The 16,189-nt window shown below is 36.3% G+C and overlaps 1 protein-coding gene across 1 annotated transcript; it reads left to right on the top strand.

Moving 5' to 3' along the window:
- Nucleotides 1–293: 293 nt before the first annotated feature.
- DECR1 (2,4-dienoyl CoA reductase 1, mitochondrial) lies at nt 294–12,110 on the top strand (the record flags this gene model as incomplete). The annotated part of the gene is made up of 9 exons (XM_010012066.1): nt 294–496; nt 1,218–1,275; nt 1,422–1,508; nt 3,832–3,979; nt 7,064–7,163; nt 8,451–8,523; nt 11,308–11,454; nt 11,767–11,829; nt 11,916–12,110. Coding segments are annotated over 9 exons (939 nt in total), but the record flags the coding sequence as incomplete, so codon positions are not given.
- Between the last annotated feature and the right edge of the window lie 4,079 nt (nt 12,111–16,189).

Raw genomic sequence — 16,189 nt, 5'->3', positions numbered from 1 at the left:
GTTTTTCCATGTATGTTAGTAAGAGTGACAGACGTAAGACAGACTAACTTTCAAAATAAAAATAATGATTACAATATTTTTTTCAATAGTTGGAAGTCTAAAAATAGCTCAGGTGCTTCCCTAGTCTAATGTGAAGGCCCATTTTAGTATAATACAATGGAATCATTCTTACATTCACTTTATAATAAGGCAGTTATGGTTTCCTCTACTGTCATGAGAAAACCTAATCTCGTGTAACAGCCCTGTATGCAGAAATAAGAAAAAACTAACTTTCCTCTTTTTCTTTCTTTCAGTTTTTCAGCCGTGGGCCAAATGTACTGCATCAAGGCAGCAATGCACCGCAAGCTGCATTCTTTTCACCTCTTCAAAAAGTGATGTTGCCACCAAATACCTTTCAAGGGAAAGTGGCCTTTGTAACTGGCGGAGGTACTGGGATTGGCAAAGGCATGACAACAACTTTGTCCAGTTTAGGTGCCACATGTGTTATAGCAAGCAGGTAAATACTAATGAAGGTAGTTTAGAGCTTTCATTTAGTACTAAATGATGAATAGATCTGTTTTCTTCTTCATAATGGATCTTGCTGCTTTCTTCATAAACTGGATAAATGTATTCTGTTTACTCTATTTCAGTAGCTTTTATGTCATACTGCAAATACCAGACATTTGCAGATCCGTCTGCAAGTGACTAATGGTGTAACCAGGAGTAGGAAGAAACAAACCAAATGCATTTCCATGAAGCACGGCAGCAAAATAAACAACCCAGGATATTAAATTCAACTAAAGCCTAAAAGAGAACAAAAATTTTGAAATAGCTAATTATTGAACATTTTGAGTGTATTATTGCATGTGTCATTGATACAGATTTGAATTGCAATAAAGAATTAAAGCCATTCCTCTTAATTCGTATGACTTTAAAAACAGCCCTGATTTTCCTTTAAAGAATGTTTCCTAGGTTATCACATTTGATTAGTTTAACAGTCTCTTACTGTAGTCACTCCTGGATTGCTTTGAAGTAGCACTAATGAGAAATTGTTCGGATTCAATTTTCTTTCGGAAATTTAGTGACCAAACATAGTTTCATGAAAATCAGCAACACACACATGTGCGCATGTTACAAGTTTTAGCTCATTTGCTCAGAAAAAAAAAAATCAAATTTTATTAATCTGAATTCTAATTGCATTTAATTGCAATTTAGTGATGTTGTGTACTTATTTCTAGGAAGCTTGATGTTTTGAAAGAAACAGCAGAAGAAATTTCTTCTAAAACAGGGAATAAGGTAAATTTTTATAGTTTTGTGAATGTTAGTTATTATACTTTAAATGCTTCTTGGATTTTTATGCATTTATGTGCTTCTGTGGGCATGCTGAATTTATGAGCGAGATAGTTCTGAAGTTTTACAGCTGTCTTTCTGTTATTACATAGGTTCATGCCATCCAGTGCGATGTGAGAGATCCAGTTTCTGTTAAGAATGCTGTTGCCAAAGTAATCGAAGTGGCAGGACATCCTGATGTAAGTGTTCTAGTGAAAGAACTTCAATCTTCATTACTGAAAATACTCTGCATAGTAGGTATGAAGCAAATGACTGTGATAGAAAGTTAATGGGATCTAAAGAGACACTAGGCAGAAAGTGGCAGTATTTCAAGGTAAAGCTAACATTTACAGTTAGATTGGTTACTCTGTTCCTGTGGTTCTTAAATACTTAGTGGCCAAATAGACAAAACGTTGCTGTCCTTATTCTGAAGACTTAACATTTTCTTTGTAAACAGTGAAACAATTATGATATGATTCTCTGAATTAATTAAATAAACTGGCTATTATTGCCCTTTAATACTCCTGAAAAGGTGACTTACCTGTGTTGGTACCAAATTACACTTGTTGCCTATTAACAGTATGTCTCACAAATTTGAAATGGAAGTAGTCATAAGTGTCTTCTTTGGTCCTTGCTTAGCTGATTAAATACACAAAGAAGTTTCCAACTTGAAGACTAAGTTCTCATAAAGTGAAGAAAAAAATATTCAGTAAAGCTAAGCATGTGCTTTTTAGTAATTTGGGACAAAACACAGAGCTCTTCACATCAGGCTGTTGCTTTGAGAAGGGTGGTCTGGTGGAGTCTGAACAATGACAAGCACCAAATTCTGATTTGATCATGAGAGAAATAACTCAGATTCTGCTAGCTGATAGTGTGATGAGGATGTTAACGTCAACGTAAAGGGTAGTCAGTGGGGTTTAAAACTGTTTAAAACTGTCATGTGTAGACATACATATTGTAGACACTGCATTCACCAGTAACTTCTTACAGACATGGCATAGAACCTACTGAGTTCTAAATGTGCTAAGGAGTGGAGAAACTTTCTCACAGCTGTATTCTATAAAATAGGGCAGCTCACTGCCCTGATTTGTAAACAAGATATTCTGTATGTCATTTTGACTAACGGTTACTGCAGGTTTTGGCCAAAACACATCACAATCTCAAGTTTTTAAGCGTGTGCAGAAAGGAAGGAGACTTCTTTCTGTGTGTTACATTTTTAGTACATTAGTAATTTTCTGAATAAATACTTCCCATGACTTGTTCTTTATAAGTATTTAATTCTCTTTAATTTCACATATTCTGTGTGAGAGACTGCAGAGTAAATTAGATATTCAGTTCTTACTGACTAGTTTTTGTTTTAGTGACAGACATGACACCTAAGCTTATGAATACTGCAAGCCTGGGCATCACTGCCACTGTGCATGTGAGGTGAGATCTCAAAAATAGAAGTTAATGGCAGTATCCTACTCCTTATAGCTACAGCTCCATCCCCACAAGTCTTAGTCCCAATTAGAAACCAGTCATTCTCTTCTCATACGGATTGTTTTGGCAGTCATGTATCTACATGCCTCAAAGATTGTGTTATGCAGTCTTTAGTTCACTAGTTTTACTGCTGTGTCTTCACTATAATAATTCAGTGATTCAAGTAACGTCCTCAGTATCTTGAGGTGTTCACGCATTTATTTTTCTTCAAACTCTAGGGAGGCCTAATGTCTTAATTTAGTCTAGAAGTTCTTCAGGACAAATACTTTCTTTTACATGCAAACTTACATGAATCTCAGTGCCATTCCGTAAGTAATGCAATTATTTATTGCTTCATCACATGTTACTATTATTAAATACACAAGATCTGGCCACATAAGTTTTGGTTTAAAAACTGCTTATGTGATGCTTAGTCCGCTTAAGATAAACTGTATCTAACTTGCTAGTTTGAAGGGCTTAGCAAATGATATATTGAAAGTATTCTGTGCCCAGCTATTGTTTGTAGAGAGGCAACACATGATGGATATACATCTATTAAAAAACAGTTATGAACTAGTTGCTTGCAGTTCACTAAATCATAATATTCTCTTTTGTCATGACTGATTAGACTTCCTGTTACACAACAGTCAGCTAATCCAAACTTTAGTCATCAGGTTACCTGAACTTCTTTTGCTTTTGTTCCCATGCAACTTTTACATTAAATATGATATGTGACCTTGGAACTTGGTGGGCACAGACTATTTTGTTAGGATGAACTTGCGACTCTGGAAAATAGCGACAAGTCACCCTCTACAGTTCCTCAGTACTAGACTAGTAACTACAGCAGTTTGGAAATAAAGCTCATTTTCTGTTACTGATATATATCCATGCTACAGATGTTAAAATTTCTGCTTAATTATTCTTCCCCATCCCTCCCCCCCCTCCATTTGATGAGGATATTTTTACTTTTCCACCTGGAAACCATAGAAAGTTCCTTCTTTGCTTTTCTCTCAGGGAGAGTTATTTCTAGTTAACTCTTAGGTTTTCCTTCATGTGTTTCAGGTTGTGATAAATAATGCAGCTGGAAACTTTATTTCCCCTTCTGAACGGCTTTCTGCTAATGCATGGAGAACAATAACTGATATTGTGCTTAATGGTACTGCTTTTGTAACTCTGGAAGTCGGAAAGGAGCTCATTAATGTACAGAAAGGTATCTTAAGATAAATGGTATCTAAGTATGTTATATTACACAATATTATTACTTGCATTCCTTGCCTTACTATTATTATATATTTTAAGAGTTTTAAACACAATTTTTAACATTATACATAGTTTCTAGAAAGAAACTTAATTTTTAGTAAAGCCATAACTTAAATACCACACAGTAAAACTGGCTAGCGATTACTTCATTCTGGAATCTGCCCTTAAAATTGAACCCAGAATCCATGAAGTTGAATATAAAAATCTGACTGCAGAGTTCGTGCTAGTTGTAAACTTTTTTAAAAAAATAAGGCTTTGTTTAAAACATATGCTTACTTATGTTACTTCTCTTGAGTCTTCTATATCTGTGTTGGTTTTATGGAGCAACTGAGCATGTGGCATTTATTTAAATGAGCAGCAAGTCAGGATATCACTTCAAATTTTCCAGTAAATTCACAGCTGTGGTGTTTGACTAATAGCACTAGACAAAATTACCTTTGAGATAGTTTGAAAAAGTATTTAGAAATTGAAATCAGTATTAGCTTTTATTTGCCCTAGTATAATTCCTAGTTCTACCAAGGAGTTCTTCCAGTAAACTACCAAGAAGTTTCAGCCAATGTTTTAACTTTACCTTAAAAACATGATAGTTCTTTGATAGCCAGAGGCTTACGTAACCTCTTTTTTGTCTTTAAGGGAAAACTAATGTATGCTCTTCTATGTTAAGTCATACATTATATAGAAATAACTGATTTCATTTTATATTATCTTACAATTATGAATTAAAAAACGTTGAACTTTTTTAATCAGAATTATATAATCTCAAATAACATTTAAAAGCAATGAGGTATATTATGGTTTTCGATGTGCCCTCGCTTCTGAATCCTGTTTTCTAGGTGCAGATACTGTGTTGAAATAATCCTTTTGTATTTCTCTACATTGTATTTCTCTTACCTCTGCATTAGTTGAATTTCTTCAAAACTCTTCTCCAAAATGTACTCAGTGGGTTTGTACTATTTAATTATAACAATATAAAGTTAATATTTTTTCAGTAAGTCTGTAACAGTTTTGATCAGTTGACAAGCTATTTCCCACATATATTTTAGCAGCACATAAAAAAATTATTTCTGCCATTCTAGTGCTAATACTCCCACATTAAAACTCCATTCCCAACTCTGAATTATATCATTATAGCAAACTATTGTAACAGTTCGCTTTATGGCCTTCCAGAGGCATGCAATGTCTCCCTGTAGTAATGCGAAATACAGCTTTAAAAGCACCTTTGTCTTTGCTGCTGTTGAATGAAAGACTATTTTCTTGTTTCCACCCTCAAATTTGGCAAAATCCAGAAGTCATTCACCTTCCTTTCCAGTCTCTCTTCCTTTCACTTCTAAGCTTCCCAAACACATGAATTTCTTTTGCTACTTGCATGCCTTCTTTCTGGGGGATTCTGTAAGTAAGACTTTTCATTTAAGGTTTTGTTGAAGACATGTTTTTGTAAGTAAATCAAGCATACCTATTAGTCTGTTCATTTTCTACCTTCATTTTATTTTTATGTGCTTGGTTTTTTAAGTTTGAGCAGAGTCCTAAGTTTCTGAAGTGCTGTTTACCCCATGCAGGTATTTTATAGCGGTCTGTGAGGATGCTAAACATCTGAGAGTTACTAAAACACTGGCACATCCTTTAGGTCTACAGTGTGACCTACATTAAACCCAATTTAGTGAATAATAAAAGTGCTCTGCTTATTGACTCTTATGTTTGTACTGGTATTTAAAAGGGATTTCTAATTTGCTAGTGCATTACTTATACGCTAAAGTTATACAGAATGAGAGGAGATAATTGGTTAGATACTGTCTATTTCATGAATACCAGTTTTAGAAATAAAAACCGAGTGTGAAATGAAGAGTACTAACTTCAGAGCTGTAAATTGTTGTTCTTGCCTCTGTGTTAGGTTCACCCAACTCACCTCTAACCCATATTTTAAAATTTCAATGGTTTAATTAAAAACCAACTCTAGATAACTTCAGAGCTGTTCTGTGTTGATTTTTCTATTCAAAGTCACTGGCTGTACCCTACTTTTTATAAATAGGGCCTATGGTCTCTGGATATCTGCTGGCATTTCTGTCAGTGCTTGTTTATGGTTCTCTTTAGTTTCTCTTGTGTAATATTACTGTAATTTTTTAACCAAGTCTCTACTTCGTCACATACATTCTATCAGTAATGTATATTGTTTCAGAAATATCCCTTGGGTAGCTATTCTAATTAAATTATTTTTGAAATACAGTAAGTAGAACAGTTATTTTAGTTACTGTGGCGTAAGTAGTGAATTGTCATCCTTTGTCCTCCATTTCCCAGTAAAAGTGAGTTCTTGCTCATCATTGATCAGACAAATAGAATTTGCAGGCTTCTATGAAAGATTAAATAAAGAGTTGCAGTTTCCATAATGTTTTTGCTAAATCTGTTATAAAATATAACATATAAAAAAAAGTGGTCTTTTTCTAATACAGTTTGTTGTGATCATAATAGGAAAAAGTTATGCAGGTTAGCTTTGTCATAAGTTCTACTGCAGAAAAGCTACTGAAAATTTCTTTTTTTTTTTTTCCTGCATATACTTTAACTTGAGCCCTAAACTGTGTCATTTTAAGATTATGCCAAACCTAATTGTTAATGTTGACTGGTTTTTTTTTTCTCTTTCTACCGGCTTAGTGACTACTAGACTAGGACAGCTTCTAAAACGACACTAACATCTTAGACCTTCACTCCAGTTAGGCTGATTTGCACATGTAAACTCATTATGAGAAAAGGTCTGAGGGTTTAGGCCTTTGGAGCCTAATAAGTAGTTATTTACACTTAAATGGAACAATTCAACATTGATGGAAAAGAGGGAACTGAAATAAAAAGGCTTGAAAGCAAAGCTTCCAAGACCAGATTTTTACAGTGCCTGTTTACAACCCAGAGTGAAATGTCATCCCTGGCATTTGAGCTGCAAACTTCTGTACTGCTGAGGTTGCTTTTATTTTAAGTTCAGAATCTGATTTTTCATGTATTTTTTGTTTGTTTGTTTGTGGTTTTTTAAAATGTGTGTTGAAAATTGCAGGAGCGGCTTTTCTGGCTATTACAACAATTTATGCAGAGAGTGGTTCAGGATTTGTGTTGCCGAGCGCTTCTGCCAAAGCTGGTGTAGAAGCAATGAGCAAGTGAGTAATATAGCAAAATTTGCGTTCTGCTTTTCACATCCTTGACATAGGGTAATTGGTCTGTAAAAATGAATCTAGTTGGTGTAGTCCTTTTATTCCATTGTATCATAAGAGAACCTTCCAGCCTCCAGTATCCTGGCAAGAAAATAGTATGCTGACAGCTTCTTGCAGAAGGAAGTATTAACTGCTATTATTATGATTTCTATCACAAGGATGAGTGGATGATTTTTCTCACAAGGACAAGGTAAGGGCAAGTGGAACTACTTCTTTTGGCAATAACAAGTTCTAAAGTTTCAATTAGAGTTTTGATAATCAGATTCTCTTGCATTTTCGTGGGTGAACCATCACTTGAAGATAGTTATTAGGGGAACTGTTTGAGGTCTGTAGTACCTTCCACTTTTCTTTTGTCTTGGGAAAAGATGTGCTTGTATTTGGGGGGAGTATACTGTTGCTTCACCTGTCTAGTTTCATAAAGAAATGTATTTCTCACCACTATTTTAAATTAAGATCTGCAGTCATATTTAATTCAGAACAGCATCATGTGATGTGTCCGTGTTTCTCAGCAAACAAAAGTATTTCTGTTGTTATTATGTATACTGCAGTCCTTCATAGTGAATAGATTCTTCTGCACTTTGGAAGAAGGAATTTAATAGTTTGGCAGCCTTTTAGTAACTAGAATTCCTTATCCAGAAAAATGTGAGGGAATCAGTGATGGTCTTGATTTGTGTCTATAGAGCTGTAAGTGAAGTGTGTACTTCTCAGAGACCTTGTGACCCAGCTAATTCCTTCACTGTAGTAGATGGTTCCATCTAAAGTACTGCTTATGCAGAGAAAATGTTGCCATAAAGCAGAATTATTCACTGGTCCCATTTTAGAATGTAACCTCTGATTTGGGTTGTTTCAAAACATCTGAGAGCTGTGTTGAATATCATATGGGATAGTCTAAATTACCAAAGAAAGATGGTGGCTTAACGGTTGCTTTTCAAGGATTTTAGGTGCCAAAATCATCTGTATGATTTGTGAGGGAAGAATTGCTCCTTCATGATACCTTGTCTATGATGCATCTATTAAACCAATACTCCTCTGTTTGTGAATGTGATCTTTTTCTTCTTTGAAATGTTAGGAATAATATAAAAACTCCGACCTCAAGTAGAAATGCTTGTTTCACAAAAATTTTAGTATTTAGGTGTTTGATTCAGTTTAGTTTTTTCTTCTTTTTTTTTCCTAAGTAGCATTATTAAAATACTGTGTTTAAATTATTGATGCATTCTGTTAATGCATTTTTAGGTCTCTTGCGGCTGAATGGGGTAGATATGGCATGAGATTCAATGTGATTCAACCAGGTCCAATTAAAACAAAGGTACATAGCATGAAGTGAAACACGGCCTTGAATATTCTTTATAGAACACCTTATGCTTTGTAGTTAACTTTAAGATAGTGTAACCTTTTCTGTAACTGTTAAAGTATGATTTCATTGGTATTCAAGACTGTGCTGGAATATTGAACACACTACATCTCAGTCCTTTTGTAAAACAGAATTTCTGGAACTTCTGAAACCTGCTACTGCCCCTTTACTACACTAATATAAACAAACCCTTTTTTAGGGTCTCAAATAAATATATCAAAATACCTAATTTGATTCTTATCGACTGTACATACATAGTTTGTCTACTTATACTTGGTGAAGTAAAAATGCCTATTTCTGCCTGAACTCCTAATTTTTAAACAAAACATCTCATCAATTCCAAAATTTGAGAATCTCTTTTAGGTTTATGAGAACAGAATCTCACTAGTTTTGCTGAAAAACACAAATCTAGGAAGAGAAAAACTAAGTCAGCAAGGAAATGTGAAGCTTTGTTCTGAGTGAAAAGGAGGACTGGAGGGCTCGAAGGAAGTAATCCAGAGCAGCTGGAACAGGAAGAGAAAAGAAAGCAGTCCTGCAAGAGGAGAGAGGAGGATGCATTTCACATTGAACCAAAAAATTACAATTATGAGCAGTAACAGCTAATAATGGTATTACTACTACCTGTAAAATATTTCACAGTTGTTTTTGCTGTTTTTTGGGGTAGGGTGCAGGGTTGCTTGCTTTTTTTATTCTATTTTTATTTTTTTCCTTTTGTCAATATTAGATGCTACATTGGAAAACTCGATTTTACCTTTTTTGACTGTAAATAAAGATACGACATGAGCAGGCAGTGTGTGCTAGACCCCGAGAACCCCAGCCGTATCCTGGGCTGCATAAAAAGAAGCATTACCAGCAGGTCAAAAGAGGTGATCCTGCCCCTCTACTCTGCTCTCGTGAGACCTCACTTGGAGTATTGTGTCCAGTTCTGGTGTCCTCAACATAAAAAGGACATGGAGCTGTTGGAGCAAGTCCAGAGGAGGGCCATGAGGATGATAAGAGGACTGGAGCACCTCCCGTATGAAGACAGGCTGAGAAAGTTGGGGCTGTTCAGCCTGGAGAAGAGAAGGCTGCGTGGAGACCTGATAGCAGCCTTCCAATATCTGAAGGGGGCCTACAAGGATGCTGGGGAGGGACTCTTCATTAGGGACTGTAGTGGTAGGACAAGGGGTAATGGCTTTAAACTTAAACAGGGGAAGTTTAGGTTAGATATAAGGAAGAAGTTCTTCACAGTGAGGGTGGTGAGGCACTGGAATAGGTTGCCCAAGGAAGTTGTGAATGCTCCAACCCTGGAGGTATTCAGGCCAGGCTGGACAGAGCCTTGGGTGACATAGTTTAGTGTGTGGTGTCCCTGCTCATGGCAGGGGGTTTGGAACTAGATGATCTTAAGGTCCTTTCCAACCCTAACTATTCTGTGATTCTATAAGTGGCAGTACCAGCAAGGTTGTAAGAATGTTAAAACAACATTAGAGGATCAGACCAAAAGTCTTCCAGGCCTTGTATCTGGTGGATTTTTAGGCAAGAGTAGAAGAAAAACATCAAGTGACATTTCTCCTTCATATCTATGGAGTTGGATACACTTGATAGCTCTTTGTGTTAAAATCATCTTGGTGGATTCTTTTCTTCCATTAGTTTGTCCTGTTCCTTTTTGAATCTATATTTTGGCATCCACTATATCATGTGGCAATATATCACTTTGATTTATAGATTCTCGTAATTTTCGACAAGTTAACTGCTTTAAGTGTCAGTTGCTACCTCCTGGTAATGTTTCTCATTTAAACTAATAGTGTATATCCCACTGGAGGTACTGTGTGTTCTTAATAAAGTACTGCATTTGTCATATTGGTTCCAAGTTAAAATAGCCCCGAAAGCATAAAAAGGCAGACCAGCATTACTTAAAACAGCATATTGCAAAATCAAGGCTTTCTGCCTTAGGGGCTGCATCCATTTCTTCAGAAAACACTGTTAAAAGTCATGAGAGGAAAAGAAAAAAATGTACAAGCGCAGTATTGTTAAGCTTATAAATTGGCATCTAAAAACATGATAGAAGACTTGTGGCAGGGGAACAGCCATGATTACAAAATTACAGTGTGCTTTAACTCGTAGTTTTTACTGCAGTAACTTAACATAAATGTTACTAATATATTTCTGATTTTACTTGAGGAGGTTGTTTCCTTCTGGAGGACCCAAAAAGAAAAAAATCTCTTTGATTTCCTGTGCCATTCTAAACTATTCAAATACCAAAACTTCCAGTGACTTGGTTTAGTTCTAGCCATTGCTGCTATATAACTGAACTTGGGTTTCTTCTCTTTTCAGTTTTTCTTACTCCATGTTATGTGTAATTTAGTTATGTCACTTCCCTGCTCATTTTCTGCCCTTGTTCCTCTCCCCTGCCCATACAGCGATTTTGAGTCTTGCTTATTACCTCAAATGTTTATCGGGGTTGAGAGGGAAACAAAGATTATTAACTCCTTTTGTTTTTCATAGATAGATGGTGGGTGACTGTCCCAAATGTGTAGAATTCTATCTCATTATCCTCAGTAGATGCGTATCGGTGCAAGATGGATGAATTGTTTTCTGTTTCCTACTTTCTTCTTTCTCATCCTGCTGACAAAGAGGGTGTAGACAATTTACTGACAAATGTTAACTTCCATATTGTTTATCTGCAGTCAAATATCTGTTGGATTTTAATTTCTGATGTAGTTATAACTTTACCCCCTCAATGTTTCTCTCAATTCTCAGGGTGCTTTCAGCCGCCTTGACCCAACAGGCACATTTGAGAAGAAAATTATTGAGAGGATTCCCTGTGGTCGTCTGGGAACCGTAGAAGAAATCGCAAATCTTGCTGCCTATTTCTGCAGTGACTATGCAAGCTGGGTTAATGGAGCAGTGAGTTTGGGTTGATCTTGTTTGCACAATTAACCTGATGACAGTCTGAGTTTTGCTGATACTTTATAGAAAGCCCTGTTATCAGAAACGAAACAGAAACTGCTACTTTGAAATTCTTTACAAGCATTATTAACCTTTTAATTGCAATGCATGATAGTGCCTTTAAAAAGAACTTCTAAAAGTGATTGAATTATTATTTTGAGCATAGGATTTTCTGATGCAAATTAATAAAAAATAACTTCCGTAGTTTATAACAAGGAAATGCTACAGAAACCCCACTCCTGTTAAATACGCTGCTTATGCTTTCTCTAGGTTATAAGAATGGATGGTGGAGAATATGTTTCAATGGCAGGAGAATTCAATGATTTGAAGATGGTATTAATGCCTTTCTTATTCAAACAAATAATTAGATGTAGAATTGTTATATGGAATTCCAGTAAAATGCTTTTTTCTTTTATTAGGTTACCAAAGAGCAGTGGGATATGATGGAAGCAATGATTAGAAAAGCAAAAAGCTCTTGAAGCACCTAACTCTATGGTGGAGATCTTTGGAAATGAACCACTACTTTTTCATGAATATTTAGAATTAACTAATTGAGGAATAGCCTTCAAAATTGTTTGTATGCAAATTTCAATAAAATATTTTGAAATTGTTGTGTTTTGTATATAGCATTTGTATTTTTGCCATTTATAATCTGTTGCCAATAGTGAACAACAGTTGTTCACTGAAATTTTATTGGGTTTAGATTATGTCGTATAAAGCCATGCCATAGTTACAACTAGTTGGGTTTTTTTTATATTTCGGAGCATTGTTTCTCAGATATATGCAGCTGTCTCAATATTGTAATTCCAATAGCATTTCAGGAATATCGTAATTCATTAGGTTTTTTTTTCTCAGACTCACAGTTAACATTCAGTTAAATCTTAATCTTCACACTTCAGTAAGAAGTCCTAAACTTGAAACTAACAATACTGAGAGAGGATGTAGCTACTGTGGTTACAAAATCTTGAAATATGTGATCATTTTGGTCTCATCTTTTGCTGACATTTTCAGTCTGTTCATTTTCTTATGCTGAACTTTAAAATTGACATTTAAGGACTAGCAATGCCTTTCCAAGTAGCTTGCTCTTTGTCATGATTTAATGTTCTTGAAAATGAGAAACTAAAAATCATTTGCTGTTAGTGTATGTGTGTGACTAGGGGAGTCTCTCCATGAAATGGTTTACTTAAGATCAGTAAATCTGGACTGAAAGCGTTGAAACCTCACTGGTTGGTTATGATTTACAGAAATCCCTCGGTTTCATTTGTATTCATGGACTGGTACTAAACACGCTTTCTGATGGCATTACTTCTGAATCTAGTCAGTTTATCCATCCCAAATAAGCAGGTGATTTAAAATAAGTAAAAACCAAAATAACCCCCCAAAAACGCAATCAAGTTTTTTGCTGTCCTTCTTTTAGTAGTATTCTATTTTCCAGATTAGGGAGGTGCCTGTTGTTTCCCCCTGCTGCTTCAAATAATGGATGAAATTCTTCAAAGAAATTAACAGCTTGAGATCAATGCCTTTGCTTTTTAACTGTTTGACCTGAGCTGCGAACAGTCCACACATACAAACATGGACATAGCTATACTTGCTTTACAATTATTTTTTCCAGGAGAGGAACATTTCTAAGAAGAGAGAAATCTTGAACATCTTAAGTGCAATTTGTTACTAAAGTAGCAACATACCACGTCTGAACTCAGGAAAAGGACAAGAGAAAGTATCTTTATAGCAGTATATGGCTTGGCTTGGAACCTGTTCTAGATGCCCACAGGGATGACGCTGTCCTGAAAGAGGCATAAAATGTCCCTAATTCCCAAGAGGTGCCCAATCCATAAGCATGTTTCACAGCCATGTATCACGCACGCTTATCACAGACATAAAGCGTCATCATCACAGCTGCCTTATTCCAAACATCGCAAAAATGGTAGGAGATAGTATCCATATTAAGCACTGTCCTTTGCTGACATACTTGTCCTGAGCTGGTTACCTTCTGACCCTACCTCATATTGCCAGTGAGCTACAATGAAAAGGGGACTGTGAAAAAAGTATTGCTTTGCGGCATAATAATTTTATGGAGATGAAGGAAGGGATAAGAAAGTGGAGGAATTGGTCAGAAAAGGTGATGGCTTGCAGAGGCAGTTTGATTTTCATGGATCACATGGAAAACTTTGCTGGAACCTAAATACCTTTTTTAAAATTACTTTTGCATGACCCATCAGTCAAAAGGTGGTGTTGCTTCTATGAACTTGGAGACATTCATAAAGGAGGATTTGTTGTCTATTTTCAACTGAGAAGTACATCTTGTCTGCTTGATTAAGTCTTGAAATTATCCTTTTTATTTCAGCTGACAATTTACTGTCTTTGAGCCTGTCTTAAAATTTCTTAGATGAATTCAGTGCTATAAAAGCGGTATTGTATTATAGTAGCAGCTTATAAGCAAGTTATGAAAATCATTGGATGAAAGAGATCAGTTGTCAGTATCAGTATTGCCTCTTCACTATGATACTAGAAATGCTGTCAGTCTTCGGTTCTATTTCTGGGAATTCCCTCCCTCCTTTTGAACATTTCAGTCACTGTTGAGCATACTGCTGCTGTTTACCAGTGCAAGAATCTGCTTTACAACCAGATGATGACACTTATCTGAGAGAACTGTGAGTTTCCACCTGTCCGTACTGGCTTCCAAGTTGATTGGCACATGAACCGCTTATTTATCTTTACTTTTTTTCACGTGCTGATAACATGTAAGTAAAGGCACTGAGTTGGAAGGAAACTTGTACCTTTGTCTAGCTCCATGGAGCATCTAGTGTTATAACTGCTGAACATGTAACTCCTCTTGAACTGAGGTAAAAGCCCTAGTCTTTTTTATGATAATTTAATATACAGTGAAATAAAATGGTCTTTGGGATTTTGGTGCATTTGCCTTCTTTTAATTGGTGCAGAACAACTTCAGTTGATTGCAGAGGGATTTGAAAGTACTCAGCACTTCAGAAAATCAGGCCACATATATTTGGGTGCCTAAATACAGATTTTAAGCGTCCTCGTAGACACAGCAAGTAGGTGTGGGTCTCAGTATGCCTCCACACCAGTGATTAGACCAATGATTATGATGAGAGCTCAGTATAAATGCAGAAGATGCTGAATGGAACGTAATCAGAAGAAGCTGATGTTGTCTAATGAAACAAAGATTTAATCCCAGTTTAAGTGGAGCATGTGTGCATTTTGTGAGACAAGGTTCATTTTACGTAAAAGCACTGCTGGCTGTCAGCATTCTCATCTGTATTTGACATTTGCATGTGGAATATGCTGCTTAGAAATTTCCTAAGCTTATGTGGGTAATCTTTTCAAAGGTTATAAGTGGGCAGGGTTAGGCTGGTGCTGTGATACTGTGCATGAACTGTTCAGGGCACAACGCTGCAGCAGTGAGTAAAAGCCAGATCACTCATTTCAAGGGCTGTGTGCAATCCTGATTAAGTGGTCAGGAAAATCAGCATGATACTCTCCGTAACGGGTAGACACACTTGTGGTTTGTGTCACAGCTGCCAGTAGGGTGGTGTTAGTGGCTGCAGATGAGGCGAGCCTCAAGGTGTGCTGATGGGCTGTGTTGTGGCACATTTGGAAGCAGGCACTCACTGTCTTAAGTTGGACAGTAGTTTTGAGTCTTTATTAGCCTGGGTCCTTATTTGAGTGTTTATTTTAATAAAATATATATTTTTAGACAGGAAAATGGTTGACAGCTTCAGTAGAGTGGATCCCAGGTAGCTATGTATCAGCCAGTTTCTCTGTTAGCATTAATATGGCTGGAGTACCTGCACTACCTCAATGAAATTGATTTTTGTGCATGCTATGATTTTACTTTCACTCCTATTTTTGGTCACCAGATGTCTGCCAGAAGAAAGAAGATTGCCGTCTTCTCTGTCATCACCTCTCTTACTATTCCAAGCCTCGTTCTGCTCTGACAGTTTTAAGAGCTCTGCCCACGAGTGTTTTAGAGGTTTTAAATCCTGGAGCTTTTACAGCAGTTTTGACTTATCCATATTTGCTTTGCACTGGCATAGCAGACACCTGTGTTAGAACTGGGGTTTAGAATTGCTGTCTTTTAATCCAAGTTTTATTTATGAGAAATAACTGCAGGAAACGTCCTGCCTGTGGGTGACTGGGACCTGGTCTCTATGTTGTGCTCTGCAGCAGAGCCAGCCAGTAGGCAGCAGCAGTAGAAAGGTGGCTTCAGAACATATCTGTGACAGGTAATTTTACACATATTCAGGAAGACAGATTCCAGTTTCTGTGACGACTTTTTGTCAAAACACTTTAAACACTTCATCTTCCACTGTAACAATTTTAGCAGACTGTCCCATTACATTTTTACGTACAAATTTTTGGAGTTTTTTTGTTTACACTTCTAAAATATTAAAGTAAGGCAAAATCCAGAGTTTCAAGTGCACAGTATGAACAATATCAATCATTTATTGTACTTACAGGCAGATTCACTGTTCCTTCACTTAACAACACAACTGTATTTCACATTGCGTAGAGAAAAGAAAAGCAGGTGAGAAATCACTGTGCATGGAGTGGTGAGAACGAGCTAGCTTAATCTTACTTTAATATTTTTGTGGCTTTTTTTCAGCAAGATCCCATCCTATACCACCAACTCCTTAACTTTCCAAGGCTCAAACTGAGAGAACCCATAGTTTAA

Source organism: Nestor notabilis, unplaced genomic scaffold (assembly GCF_000696875.1).
Source record: "Nestor notabilis isolate BGI_N333 unplaced genomic scaffold, ASM69687v1 scaffold10563, whole genome shotgun sequence".
NCBI classification, from domain to species: Eukaryota; Metazoa; Chordata; class Aves; order Psittaciformes; family Psittacidae; genus Nestor; species Nestor notabilis.
The sequence above is the reverse complement of the archived record's forward strand: the minus strand, read 5'-3'. Positions and strand labels throughout refer to the sequence as shown.